Consider the following 15,948-nt stretch of genomic DNA (forward strand, 5'->3'; position numbering starts at 1 on the left):
TGTGTGTCTCAAATATCAACCTCTATATGTCTACCAGCTTCCTTCAAAATACTAACATAACATATTTATATAAATAAATCATATGCTAATGTGACATATTACTTGTTTTCTAATTGAAGAGTACTATTGTAACAGCAAATGCGTCATCTTTAGAGGGCAGGTTGAGAGAATGAATAACCCATTTTCCGTGAACACAGAATGTTCACAATCTCCCCTAACCACTACCCCTCAACAAAAAAGTCAGAATGCATGATTCTGTAATAGAATTGTTGCAGTATTTCAAACTAATTGGCCATAATGAAAAATTAATTTATTATACTGAAGCATAAATTTACATTCCTGAATTGAGCAATGTGCCCCATGGACATTTTCACCACTTGCGTAATATCCATTTCTCTCTGTGCCCACATCTGCGTAACATATGATTACCTGAGTTCTCCCAGCAAAACACTGCAACCAGGCACCTAGCACGAGTTTTGGTGTTCAAATTATAAAAACATTTAGCTTAGTACTGATTATGTGGTAAATAGGAGTATTAGTGTGCTTTTTTAGCTTACCATTAAAGGTTTCATTTTTCTTTACGTAGTATAGCAGAAAACGCAAAAAGATCGTACAGTCGGGTTACAGTCATATTTTCTGTTTACGTTTTGCTTCAGCAAATCTATAGAATTTCATTTAATTGTTCTTTGCTCTCTCCAGCAACTTAACTGTAGCATACCTCTTCATTATTTAACTCACATTTCTGGAAAGTAGCGTAAAGTTTAAGTTGTTGTTTCATAAACTTTGCACTGTTGTTTTAGTTTACATACAATTCCGTATAGGCCAAATTTATGGAATCATATGTGGAATTATTATGTTTATCATGTGTGAAAAGTGCTTGACTTGCCTTAGAACTGTTAGGTCGGGGCTTTGGTGTGACAGGTGCTGTAGTTTTTTCCAAGTGGGTGCCTGTAGTGGCGTGGGAATAGGGGAAGTAAATGAGACTCATCAGTGGTTTTGTAGAATATATAGTAGAGATAGGAAGATACTAGAACAGGAGAGGAAAATTGCTGTCCTTCAGGCTGGGGAGATCTTGACAGGTTAAGGAGAGAGAAGGGTAAAGAGAGGTGGGAAGTGGCAACAGGCAACAGGAGGAACAGGCCTAGAACTTTGTCTGACAGCTTCATAGTGAATGTAGAAAATAGATTTGTCCTGTTGCTTCAGTTAGAAGCTAGTGAGCCTCAAGCAACTGCAGGTGTAGACTGGGCGCAACAAACTTTCAGCAGCAAATTGAAAAGTAAGAATGTAGGGAAAAAAGTAAACAGAAAGAAAGTGTTGTTGTTAGGTAGTTCCCACAGAAGAGGTGTTGGCCAACTTTTGCAGGATGAACTAGGATCAGAATAACAGGTCACCAATTTTTTTTTTTAAACCTAGTGCTGGTCTGGAGCAGGTGACAGAGGATTTAGGATCACTTTGCAAAGATTTCACTAAGGAAGACACCGTGGTTGTAGTGGGTGGGCCAGTTAAGATGGAAGATAAAGAAATAGCATCAAATTTCTGTCCAATTTCAGTTTTGCCAGCATTCTCAAAAATTTTAGAAAAGATAATGTACAATCGGCTTTATAACCATCTTACCACAAATAACATACTGTCAAAGTCGCAGTTCGGATTTCTAAAGCGTTCTGATATTGAGAAGGCTATCTACAATTACAGTGAAAATGTACTTAATTCATCAGACAAAAAATTGCAGGCAACTCATATATCTGGTGATCTGTCAAATGCATTTGAGTGTGTAAATCACAATATCCTTTTAAGTAAATTAGAATATTATGGTGCAACAGGAAATGCTACAAAATGGTTCAAATCTTACATCTCTGGCAGGAAACAAAGGGTGTTATTAGGAAAGAGACATGTATTACGCTATCAGGCGTCATCCAACTGGGAACTAATTACATGTGGGGTCCCACAAGATTCCATTTTAGGGCCCTCACTTTTACTTGTGTATATCAATGACCTTTCATCAGTAACATTACCAGATGCCAAGTTCGTTTTGTTTGCCGATGATACAAACATTGCAATAAATAGCAAATCAAGTGCAGTCTTAGAAAGATCGGCTAATAAAATATTTGTGGACATTAATCACTGGTTCCTAAACAATTCTTCGTCACTAAACTTTGAAAAAACACACTACATGCAGTTCAGGACTTGTAAGGGGTGTCCCACAAGTACATGCCTAACATACGATGACAAGCAGATAGAAGAAGTGGACAGTTTTAAGTTCTTGGGATTACAGCTTGATAAAAAATTCAACTGGGAGGAACACACCACAGAACTGCTGAAGCGTCTTCACAAATCTATTTGCAATGTGAATTGTGTCAGCCATAGGGCATATAAAAATGAAAAAGCTGGCATACTGTGCTTACTTTCATTCCATAATGTCATGTGGGATTGTTTTTTGGGGCAATTCATCAAGCCAAGCTAAAGTTTTCCAGGAACAAAAATGTGCAATAAGAGTTATATGTGGTGTGAACTCAAGAACATGCTGCAGAAGCCTGTTTAGGGAACTAAGGATACTAACTACTGCTTCCCAATATATTTATTCCTTGATGAAAGTTGTCATTAAAAATATATCACTTTTTCAAACCAACAGTTCAATTCATGGAATCTATACTAGAAATAAGAATAATCTTCACAGGGATTTAAAGTGACTTACTCTTATACAAAAAGGTGTGCATTATTCAGGAACACACATTTTCAATAACTTGTCAGCAGCCATAAAAAGCTTAACAACCAATGAAATTCAGTTTAAGAGAAGCCTAAAAGATTTATTGGGGGCCAACTCCTCCTACTCCATTGATGAATTTCTCAGTAGAACCAACTGATTTGTGTGGGTGGTCCATTGATAGTGACCGGGCCAAATATCAAACGAAAAAACTACAAAGAACAAAACTCGTCTAGCTTAAAGGGGGAAACCAGATGGCGCTATGGTTGGCCCACTAGATGGTGCTGCCATAGATAAAATAGATATCAACTGTGTTTTTTAAAATAGGAACCCCCATTTTTTATTACATATTCGTGTAGTATGTAAAGAGAGATGAATGTTTTAGTTGGACCACTTTTTTCGCTTTGTGATCGATGGAGCTGTATAAGTACATGGTATCACGGTAACATTCCGCCAGTGCGGACAGTATTTGCTTTGTGATACATTACCTGTGTTAAAATGGACCATTTACCAACTGTGGAAAAGGTCGATGTCGTGTTGATGTATGGCTATTGTGATCAAAATGCCCAACGGGCGTGTGCTATGTCTGCTGCTCGGTATCCTGGACGAAATCATCCAGTGTCCGGACCGTTCACCAGATAGGTAAGTTATTTAAGGAAACAGGAAGTGTTCAGCTGCATGCGAAATGTCAACCATGACCAGCAACAAATGATGATGCCGAAGTAGGTGTTTTGGCTGCTGTCGCAGCTAATCCGCACATCAGTAGCGGACAAATTGCGCGAGAATCAGGAATCTCAAAAATGTCGGTGTTGAGAATGCTACATCAACATTGATTGCACCCGTACCATATTTCTATGCTTGGTGACAACTTTGAACGTTGTGTACAGTTCTGCCACTGGGCATAAGAGAAATTACTGGACGATGACAGATTTTGTTCACGCATTCTATTTAGCGACGAAGCATCATTTATCAACAGCAGTAACATAAACCGGCATAATATGCACTATTGGGTAACGGAAAATCCGCGATGGCTGCAACAAGTGGAACATCAGCGACCTTGGCGGGTTAATGTATGGTGCAGCATTATGAGAGGAAGGGTAATTGGCCCCCATTTTATCGATGACAATCTAAATGGTGCAATGTATGCTGATTTCCTACGTAATGTCCTACCGATGTTACTACAAGAAGTTTCACTGCATGACAGAATGGTGGTGTAGCGGTTGAAGCGGTATTGAATAGTATATTTCATGACAGGTGGATTGTCGTCAAAGCACCATACCATGGCCTGTACGTTCACTGGATCTGACATCCCCGGATTTCTTTCTGTGGGGAAAGTTGAAGGATATTTGCTACCGTGATCCACCGACAACGCCTGACAACATGCATCAGCGCATTATCAATGCATGTGCGAACAATACGGAAGTCTAACTACATGCTGTTGAGAGGAATGTCGTTACACATATTGCCAAATGCATTGAGGCTGACGGACATCATTTTGAGCATTTATTGCATTAATGCGGTAGTTACAGGTAATCACGCTGTAACAGCATGCATTCTCAGAAATGATAAGTTCACAAAGGTACATATATCACATTGGAACAAATGAAATAAAATGTCAAACGTACCTACATTCTGTATTTTAATTTAAAAAACCTACCCGTTACCAACTGTATGTCTAAAATTGTGAGCCATATGTTTGTGACTATTACAGCGCCATCTATCACAAAGCTAAAAAAGTGGTCCAACTAAAACATTCATATTTCTTTACGTACTACACGAATATGTAATAAAAAAATAGGGGTTTCTATTTAAAAAAAAAACACAGCTGATATCCGTTTGACCTATGGCAGCGCCATCTAGCGGGCCAACCATACCACCATCTGGTATCCCTCTTCAAGCTAGGCAAGTTTGATTTTTTGTAGTGAAAAACAAAGATGCTGTGACTTACCAAACGAGAAAGCGCTGGTAGATAGACACAATAAAAAACACACAAACACACACACACAAATTTCAAGTTTTCGCAACCCATGGTTGCTTCATCAGGAAAGAGGGAAGGTGAAGGAAAGACGAAAGGATGTGGGATTTAAGGGAGAGGATAAGGAGTCATTCCAATCCTGGGAGCAGAAAGACTTACCTTAGGGGGAAAAAGCGACAGGTATACAGTCGAGCACACACACACACACACACACACACACACACACACACACACATATCCATCCACACATATACAGACACAGGCAGACATATGTAAAGGCAAAGAGTTTGGACAGAGATATCAGTCGAGGCGAAAGTACAGAGGCAAAGATGTTGAGTGACAAGTGATGTACGAGGGGCGGCAACTTGAAATTAGCGGAGGTTGAGGCCTGGTGGGTAACGGGAAGAGAGGATATATTGAAGGCCACCCTACCTAAAACCTCTTTCCTCATTACCTTGGCCAGCTTCATCCTAATTCACAACTTCTTCACTTTTGAGGGCCAGACATACCAGCAATTAAAGGGAACAGCCATGGGTACCAGGATGGCCCCCTCGTACGCCACCCTATTTATGGGTTGCTTAGAGGAAGCCTTCTTGGTCACCCAGGCCTGCCAACCCAAAGTTTGGTACAGATTTATTGACGACATCTTCATGATCTGGACTCACAGTGAAGAAGAACTCCAGAATTTCCTCTCCAACCTCAACTCCTTTGGTTCCATCAGATTCACCAGGTCCTACTCCAAATCCCATGCCACTTTCCTCGACATTAACCTCCATCTGTCCAATGGCCAGCTTCACACATCCGTCCACATCAAACCCACCAACAAGCAACAGTGCCTCCACTATGACAGCTGCCACCCATTCCATATCAAATGGTCCCCTCCCTACAGCTTAGGTCTTCGTGGCAAACGAATCTGCTCCAGTCCTGAATCCCTGAACCATTACACCAACAACCTGAAAACAGCTTTCGCATCCTGCAACTACCCTCCTGACCTGGTACAGAAGCAAATAACCAGAGCCACTTTCTCATCCCCTCAAACCCAGAACCTCCCACAGAAGAACCCCAAAAGTGCCCCACTTGTGACAGGATACTTCCCGGGACTGGATCAGACTCTGAATGTGGCTCTCCAGCAGGGATATGACTTCCTCAAATCCTGCCCTGAAATGAGATCCATCCTTCATGAAATCCTCCCCACTCCACCAAGAGTGTCTTTCCGCCGTCCACCTAACGTTCCTAACTTCTTGGTTCATCCCTATGAAATCCCCAAACCATCTTCCCTACCCTCTGGCTCCTACCCTTGTAACTGCCCCCGGTGTAAAACCTGTCCCATGCACCCTTCCACCACCACCTACTCCAGTCCTGTAACCTGGAAGGTGTACACGATCAAAGGCAGAGCCACGTGTGAAAGCACCCACGTGATTTACCAACTGACCTGCCTCCACTGTGAAGCCTTCTATGTGGGAATGACCAGCAACAAACTGTTCATTCGCATGAACGGACACAGGCAGACAGTGTTTGTTGGTAATGAGGATCGCCCTGTGGCTAAACATGCCTTGGTGCACGGCCAGCACATCTTGGCACAGTGTTACGCCGTCCGGGTTATCTGGATACTTCCCACTGACACCAGCGTATCAGAACTCCGGAGATGGGAACTTGCCCTTCAATATATCCTCTCTTCCTGTTACCCACCAGGCCTCAACCTCCGCTAATTTCAAGTTGCCGCCCCTCGTACATCACTTGTCACTCAACAACATCTTTGCCTCTGTACTTCCGCCTCGACTGACATCTCTGCCCAAACTCTTTGCTTTTACAATGTCTGCCTGTGTCTGTATATGTGTGTGTGTGTGTGTGTGTGTGTGTGTGTGTGTGTGTACCTGTCCCTTTTTCCCCCTAAGGTAAGTCTTTCCGCTCCCGGGATTGGAATGACTCCTTACCCTCTCCCTTAAAACCCACATCCTTTCGTCTTTCCCTCTCCTTCCCTCTTTCCTGATGAAGCAACCGTGGGTTGCGAAAGCTTGAAATTTCTGTGTGTGTTTGTGTGTTTTTATTGTGTCTATCTACCAGCGCTTTCTCATTTGGTAAGTCACAGCATTTTTGTTTTTTAATATATTTTTCCCATGTGGAATGTTTCTTTCTTATAAGTAGTTCTATTATATGTTTATTACTTTACAAATAAAACACATTTTTTTTAAAATTCAGTGCATTAATGTGATCTTAGTAAATGATTGTTTGTAAAATGATTCTGTCATACAGTGTTCATTTAAAAAAAAGATGATCATTCCACTTGGGACCCGTTTTTCTGACATGTTTTACATTCTGGAGGACCTCCTCACTACAGATCAATTGGAATGAAAGTAAATCTAATCTAATCTAACACAATTACATTTTTGTCTTCACCCATCCATGTTTGGTCACAGTTGGGGCATCATTCCATTAAATGGAATGGTAAGTGGTGAAATGCAACACTTGGAACATGTTCTTCTTCTTAGAATAAAAGATTCAAATTCTTATGCTGTAACTGACCATAATATTTTTGTCACTCCAACTTAACTGTCGCTGAAAAACCACTTGCCAAATTTCAGCTGGCAAAAACTCGAAAAATTACCTAAATAAAATCATGAAAAGATGTTTTTCCTGGTTTGACACTTGAAACTAAGACATGGACACTCTTTGCTAGCACCAGCTGTAGTTCATTGAGTGTAGCAAGCATAACTGGGAAAGTGAGAACATCTGATTATCAGCGCAGTTCTCACTTCAGGGCTTTCACAAAAAATGAATACTATCCTTCATTTTTAACACTTTTCCTTTCAACTTCTGAGAAATGTTGGAAACATATCAACCATAGTTCAAGGTTAAAAAAATGTTATGTTCAAACTTTCCGTATAAGTGATGCAAGACTCTGTGAGTGTGTTTTGAAACAGACATCAACCAAAGTCATCTACAGAAAATGTATGAAAATTGAGTGATGTGAAAAATGGTGGGTCAACTTTTGAGTGAACATTTAAATAGTGCAATCACATGGCTAGTAACAACAGGGACACTCAGTACTGAAGACAGCTAACCCACCAACAATAAAATAAATGAAAGATAATTATACTTGTGGAGAATCTATGGTGCATAATGCTACATTTAATTATGCACTATCAATGAAAGAACTGTTGTAAATTAAGATTATCATGTAAGATGAAGGAAAACAGGGGTGTATCTATTGAATGACAGTCGTATGAAACACTTCAATGTCAGTAATGTCCAAAGGATTTTTTTTTTGTCTATTCTGTATGTGATTGTTCAGGTGGAAAAATGGAGTTGCAAAAATCTGTAACAATCAATAGGAAATAATGATGACATTAAACACGTCTTTTTGAATTTTTTCTGAAGCTTGCACTGGTTTTAATTAATCATAAATTTACAAGCTAATCAAAAGTCAAATTTTAAAAACAGAAACAGACAATAAAATGGACACTTTAATTGAGGAAAAATGTGCATCCATACACAACAATCTGTGATCAGCCTAACTGGCTCATTTTTACCGTTATTAAATGTTTATCTCCACAAATGGAATGAAAACTTTGGATTATGTGTGAAATCAGGTGGTAAACTCATCAAAGTCTGGGAAAGAAAAATATTACATTTTTCATATGCCACACTCTTCTTCCATTCTGTGGGAAAAAATTCCTTCATATGGATTCCTGACCAGGTATTAAAAATTGTAAATCATTATTAACAATGGAAGTTCCTGCACGGAGTAAGGGCCATTACAACAGCACACGTGATGACGCTGATGTCAACACCTCCCATTACGTGGCATCTCAGTAGCTCCATTGAATGCAGTTGCCTGTGCAGCAGCCTCAAACTCTCACCAGAAAAGGGGCCCCTTATACACACATTGGATTGCAGTGTTGTGCAATCACTTCTGCCATCACTAGAGAATCGCCCTTGCTGGCCAGTAAAACTAGGGCTGGCGAACCTCCCTCTCGCAAACTTCTGTGATGTCACAGTCACATGACTTTAACTCTGTGTTGCGCGTGTGCAACCGAGGTGTGCAGATTTACTGAGGTTGATCAAGGTACCACTGTGACTGTCCCAAGGCAGCCCACGGAGCTACAACGCCAAGAAGAACCACATCTCAATTTCTGGCAAGATCAATGTGTGTATTTTTTCACTTGAAACTAATCATTATTAAAAATGATAATAAACTGTTACATCTCCAACGAATATAAATTCTTCTGTAGTACCAGGACCCTTAATCCAACAAGAAACACACTCAGCTGCACAACAGAGATGTGATTGTATACACCACCTTTCAAAAGTCAGAGTTCGCTAATAAGGACTTTGGGGAGTCTTCATATACGAGTAATGCTGAATTGGCGCTGTTTTCTTGTAATAGGAGGAGAGTGTTTCTTGCTGGATGAAGGTATAAGGCACTACAGAAGAATTTAGATTAATTGGAGACATAACATTATATTATCAATATTAATAAAGATTGGTTTTAAAGAAACACACACACACACACACACACACACACACACACACACACACATTGACCTTGGCAACAGAAGAGAAGTGATTCTTCCTGGTGCCGTAGCTCTCTGGACTGCCCTGAGACAGTCATAGTGTGACCTTGAACAGTCTCAGTAGCTCTGCACAGCTCAACTGCACATGCAGCACACAGAGCTTACATGTGCACGAGAGAGGTTCACAGGCCTCTCCCACGAGAAATTCCGCAAATTGCCTGTTAATTTGAACTTCTGAATTGTGTTCTTCAATCAAGTTGTGGAGAGAGGTCCTCTCCATATTCCTTTAACACAATGATACTCATGAAGAGCAGCAACACTATTGTTATTGTTTTGATAAAACAGGTTTATGAATAAAGCACCTTGTCCATGCCCATGTGGACTGCGACTGTAATACACACTGATGTTTGCTTTTCAACCTTATGTCACTGTACCACTACCAGTGCCTAACAAGTCATAACACTAACATTACAAAAAACACAAATAATCCTGCAGTGCAGTCTGAGCATCATTTCTATTAAGTTAGATATCCACATGGTAAACAGTTTTCTGGCTACAATGGCTCGTACTAAAAGCTTAATTATAACCACTGTGTATAACAACAATGAAAGTTCTTGGATAGAATAATCATTAATTATCAGTTGCATTTCAAACGTACATTGACAAAATAGTACAGATACTGGTACAATGACTGTACCTTTGCTGAGAATTATTCCAATAGTGAATCAAGTTTACAGAACATTAACAGAGATTATTATTATTATTATTATTATTATTATTATTATGGACAGGTTACCATACCTTCCAGCCAGGTAACATCCTTTTTAGTATTCCACTCACTGAAATGCTACTAGATTTCTCCTCCCCCCTTTTTTCCAAAACCTATAAGTGTATGTGACGCTGCTCATAATACAGCAACATTAGGCTGAATTAAATCAGGCAATGCTGAAGGGATTAGATTAGTAAATGAGAAACTGAATGTAGTAGATAAGTTTTGCTGCATAAATAGCAAAATAACTGACGATGGCAGAAGTAGAGAGGATATAAAATTCAAACTAATAATAGAACAAAAAGCATTTTGAAAAAGAGGAATTTGATTTAGTTGAATATATACAAATTTAAATGTTATGCCCCGGTACATCTCGGGAATTTAGGAAAAATGGCAGAATTTTTTCATCTGGGAAAAACACAGAATTTTTTTAGAATTTCGGGAACTTTTCATTGTTTTAGAAACTAAACTAGTAAGAACTGATACTCCAACAAATAATTTTACTTTAGCCTACAACTATAGAATAATACTGCAGCAATAAAACATAAAGAAGAGAATAACACCAAAACAAAAGTTTAGTTGCATAGAAAATGTGCCATTCACAACAATCAAACACAGTACACACATAAGTGTCTGCCAACAGTAAGATGTGTCACAGGATTTAGGATGAAGACTCTACAATACTTCATAACAAGAAAACTGTTTTTCATGAGCATGGCATCACAACTATTTACATTTATAACAGGTTACAGGAAAATATTGCAAATGTTCGTTTGAGAAGTGTTATTTTCAAAGAAAATTTCTTTTTATGCAAAATTAATTTATGTTACACATGAAAATGCGTGACGAATTTCTTAAATCACAGAGTGTTTGACTCTCATTCAAAACTTAACACTTTAAGGATCAGCCATTTGAAAAATATTCACTTGCAGAAGACCAGCCATTTATGGCATCATTTAAAATTAACTAGCATATCTGTGTTTGATACATATGGTAACAGATGCTAAAAAAGATCAAGCTTCAAGGTTATTTTTTTCATATTTATCTTAGTTTTTCATAAATTTCAAGTTACACAATAACAATGGCAAAAAGTATAATTATCATTAAAGAAAGTGTGAGATGAGTTCTTGAGCAATTTCACAAGTAATTGCCTTTTCTATGGAAAAGTTGAAGTGTTCTGGCTGACTACATCCGCGTCCTATGCTATGAATATCTGCTGTCATTGGCTGGTGAGATCATGTGACATGAACTATGACTGACTAACAAATGTGCACTACAATCCTGACTTCAGTGCTTCAGAAGTTACTGTGCTGTATATGATGTAATTCATACTTACACCTTTGTACTATGAAACTACGCAGTGTACATGTTGCCATGCAGCAAAGATCTTTCCAAAATACATTATTTTTTGCTGGATTTCATTTTCTAAAGTTGTGGGATTTTCCAGACTCATGTACAAAACCTTTACAATTCAAATGATTGAAGTTTTACAGCTCCGACAGAAAATATATTGTCACTTAACACAGAAAATTGTAGTTTCGCCTGGGGTATTTCACCATAAAAAGTGTATTTTTGCCAGAGAAAAAAACATATTTTTAACTGGGAAAAATCCGGGAATTTTTTTTTTTTTCTTGTTCGCATATACAGGGCTATTACAAATGATTGAAGCGATTTCATAAATTCACTGTAGCTCCATTCATTGACATATGGTCACGACACACTACAGATACGTAGAAAAACTCAAAGTTTTGTTCGGCTGAAGCCGCACTTGAGGTTTCTGCCGTCAGAGCGCTCGAGAGCGCAGTGAGACAAAATGGCGACAGGAGCCGGGAAGGCGTATGTCGTGCTTGAAATGCACTCACATCAGTCAGTCATAACAGTGCAACGACACTTCAGGACGAAGTTCAACAAAGATCCACCAACTGCTAACTCCATTCGGCGATGGTATGCGCAGTTTAGAGCTTCTGGATGCCTCTGTAAGGGGAAATCAACGGGTCGGCCTGCAGTGAGCGAAGAACGGTTGAACGCGTGTGGGCAAGTTTCACGCGTAGCCCGCGGAAAATTGGCTCATGCCACAACTTGAGACCGACAGCGCCGACTTCATCTTTCAACAGGATGGTGCTCCACCACACTTCCATCATGATGTTCGGCATTTCTTAAACAGGAGATTGGAAAACCGATGGATCGGTCGTGGTGGAGATCCTGATCAGCAATTCATGTCATGGCCTCCACGCTCTCCCGACTTAACCCCATGCGATTTCTTTCTGTGGGGTTATGTGAAAGATTCAGTGTTTAAACCTCCTCTACCAAGAAACGTGCCAGAACTGCGAAGTCGCATCAATGATGCTTTCGAACTCATTGATGGGGACATGCTGTGCCGAGTATGGGAGGAACTTGATTATCGGCTTGATGTCTGCCGAATCACTAAAGAGGCACATATCGAACATTTGTGAATGCCTAAAAAACTTTTTGAGTTTTTCTATGTGTGTGCAAAGCACTGTGAAAATATCTCAAATAATAAAGTTATTGTAGAGCTGTGAAATCGCTTCAATCATTTGTAATAACCCTGTACATGCTGCATAAGAAGACTATCTATAAGCACTTGTCTGGATTGTAGACTTACAAGATAAACAGCTTAGACAAGGAGAGAATGAAAGCATTTGATTGTTGTGCTACGGAAGAATATTGAAGATTAGATGAGTAGATCAGATAATTAATATGGGAACACTGAATCTGATTGAGGAAAGAAGAAATTTGAGACAACTTGGCTAAAAGAAGGTATTGATTTTTAAGACACATTCTGCAGCATCAAGTAACTATCAATTTGGCAATAGAGGGTGAGAGGGGGAGGGGGGGGGGAGCAGCTGTAGAGGAAGACCAAAGAGTTGAATACAGTAATAGGATCATATGGAAGTAGTTTGTGGTAGTTCTGCAGAGAAGATGAGGCTTGCACAGGACAGAATGGTATGGACAGCTGCATCAAACTAACTATTCATCGGACTGAAGGCCACACACACACACACACACACACACACACACACACACACACACACAGAGTTCATTACTAAATTTGGTCCAATTATGCACGAAAACTGCGAAGTTTGTCTGCGATTCATAGGGCTGTCAAATACAGTTTCCTAAGTGAAACATTTATCAAGAACAAAAATAAGTTTGAGGCACTGCATCAGTATTCTCTACCATGGCAACAGTTTCAAAGAAAAAATTGTCACCAATTTTTTGGGAACCTTGTTTTATTTGTGTATACTTATAATGTCCCCACAGCAAATACCCTCTACCACGCACCAATTAATCATTTTCAATCAAACCATCCACATTCATTCTCTTTGGAAAAGTTATCTGATCTGATTTTCTCGTAATATATGCGGCGACAGCTTGCCGACGCCAAAGTATTTTCTAGTGCGTTTATTCTTTGAAATAACAGAGATGCATATATGCATTCTCCATGGTTGTTAGAGTGGTAACTAGGACAGCTTCTGGAGTATCTGTTGAGGGATCAACGTGTTTCTGAGAGACACATATTCTGCTTTTCTTCTCGCTAAAGCGAGCCAATTAACATTTGTGCTGTTGGCGGTCTGTTTCGAAGAGAAAGAGATTGTAAAAGGAAAATAATTAAGGCGTGGAATCACCGGAGATCTGGACATGTAATGGAGATGGATTTAATACACGATTTCCTCCATAAATAAGGTTTGTGACTTTTTTGTTCTGGAGTGAATGAATGAATGAGTTTTTTTCTGAATCATTTGTTGATCTCGTTGACCCTGTAATTAGTGGGGAAGTTTCAGCTGTGTCGAAGAGAGCCTGCAATCACTGAGTCTGCGTTAAATCGTCCAAAAAGGCTTCGTACACATCTGGAATTTGCAATCTTTCGTAAAAGGAACAAATTGTCCAAACGATTGATTCTCCCAACTGATTGCAGTGTTTAACAGTAATAATAAATGTCAAGATCTCTTACAGCAAGCCAGCCGCTGATTCCCAAGACGAAGGACTCCACCAAAGATTCTATTTGGCTGATTCTTTTTATCACGTAATGAAATCTTATATTAAAAACTATACATAGATAAAGGAGAGAAAGAGAAAGAGTGAATGAAAATACAGATAATACTAATAATCCTCCATTATTCTAATTTTTCGCCTGTCTTATCACGGATCAGCCAAGAACTGGAAGGGCCTTACTTTACTGTATAGACTTATGTGTGAAGGTGAAGGGATCTGAAAGACAACAGATACACGTCTATACAGACAAGACATTACACAGAGATAGCAGCTAGCTGCATTGATCATCTATTCTTAGATTAAAGAGACGGCAACTTATTATCCAAACATTTAAAACGTTAAATACTCCTAACCAATTTGAAAAACACTTTATGAATAAAATATAAATCGTATCCTCTGCAAATGTTTAGTTACTTTCAATCAGTAATGCAGCACTCACTGTGCAAACCAGCAGAAACCGTGACAAGTGAGTACTACAATGCCTCTTGTGAGATTTTAGGGCTGCACGCTAAGCAATTTTAAGAGAAGAGGCCGGGCAAAAAATCTCATTTCATAATTTGTTGTGAGTAATTTCCAGTTCACCTCAGCAATGTTTTCAGAAATGGCTAACAGTGAAGAAAAAATAACTGAAGTGTGTTTCAACATGAAAAGTTCCCTTGTCAGTTGTTCTACGGGGAGTATGTCACTGTGATACCTTCAGGAAGACCATAAACAATAACCCATACCAAAGTATCCCGGTGCTATAATAAAAGTGTGCTACAGAGAGCATTAGTATAATCCAAACTACTCACTTTGGCAATCATATCACCATCATAATAATAACGGAGGGCACGAGAAAGTTTCTCGTAGTTCATTGTTGGCTTGTTCTTTCGCTCTCCCCACAGCTGGGCAACCATTTCTGGATTAGTAAGTTTAAATTCACCCTCTGTCCCTTCCCACTGGATCACTTCAACATGCTCCTTGTCAGTCAGAAGTTCCAGAAGGAATTGCCAGAGTTGTATCTGGCCATTATTGCCTACAAAAATATCAAACAACATTTTTAGGAATGCAAACACTTGTTACATTATGCTTAATTGCCAATGAGATTAAAAATACAATAAAATTTTCAGGCAACATATAACCCATTTTCGTAAAGTATCTTGAAACTTGTGAGGAAATTGATGGAAACCTACCTGTACGATTCCCACATCCTATGAGTGTTCCACTGGCTTCAACAACACTAAGCGGGAGACCGACAACACGTGGCAATTTTCCAAGTCTCTGCTGAATGCGAGTTGGTCTGCCTCGGGCAATAACTGGAGGTGGTGTGACAGAGGGCGATGAGGGATCTGACTGAGATTTCTGCATGACCACTGGGGAAAAAAAAAATGTTTCTAGGCATTAACAACACATATTTATACTAAATTCCAATGCAACACTTCTCAAGGCTTTAATAACACAACAAAAATTTCTAGAATTCAGTCACCAACATCTTTCTTTTGCATTTGCCAACATCTTTCTTTTGCAATCGCTAAAAATTTGCATTTGCAGGACAGAATAACCTTTATAGTTTTCTATGTGGGTCAAGCTTCTCTTGAGACTAAGGGGATAACTAAGCAATCACTAACTGTGCCATCCCAGTCACTGCAAGAAGTACGATAGACTGTAACACTAGACTGTGTTTGAAATGTTTAATTCAGGAGTTTGCCCAAAACAGTTTCATTTTGAGTGGTAAGATAGGTGACTTACAACTAGCATAAATCAGTAAGTAATAGCTGGTCAGTTATTTTGTATTTATCTAAGCTAATTCATTGTGGATGTTCTGTTTGAAGCTCTTCCTGAGAACAAGCATGGCAGTGATCAGAGAGTGGGATTTCAAGTTCAGCCAAAGTGAAGTCATCATCAAAACACGTCTGGACACTGCCTGGTCTGAGGATATGAAGTGGAATACCATTATATACAGGAAACAATAACATTGTAATCCAAAATTCAACCT

The 15,948-nt window shown here is 39.3% G+C and overlaps 1 protein-coding gene across 3 annotated transcripts in view; it reads right to left on the reverse strand.

Moving 5' to 3' along the window:
• LOC126100496 (DNA-binding protein Ets97D-like) overlaps positions 1-15,948 on the reverse strand; it is a 62,840-nt gene that overhangs the window by 974 nt on the left and 45,918 nt on the right. For all 3 annotated transcript variants that reach the window (XM_049911107.1, XM_049911106.1, XM_049911105.1), the window contains 2 exons: positions 15,146-15,325; positions 14,765-14,988 (listed from right to left, as the gene is read on the reverse strand). In XM_049911107.1, the coding sequence (XP_049767064.1) occupies positions 14,765-14,988; positions 15,146-15,325 (404 nt within the window). The remainder of the gene's footprint in view (positions 1-14,764; positions 14,989-15,145; positions 15,326-15,948) is intronic.

The sequence above is a fragment of the Schistocerca cancellata genome, chromosome 9, assembly GCF_023864275.1.
Source record: "Schistocerca cancellata isolate TAMUIC-IGC-003103 chromosome 9, iqSchCanc2.1, whole genome shotgun sequence".
Lineage (NCBI taxonomy): Eukaryota > Metazoa > Arthropoda > Insecta > Orthoptera > Acrididae > Schistocerca > Schistocerca cancellata.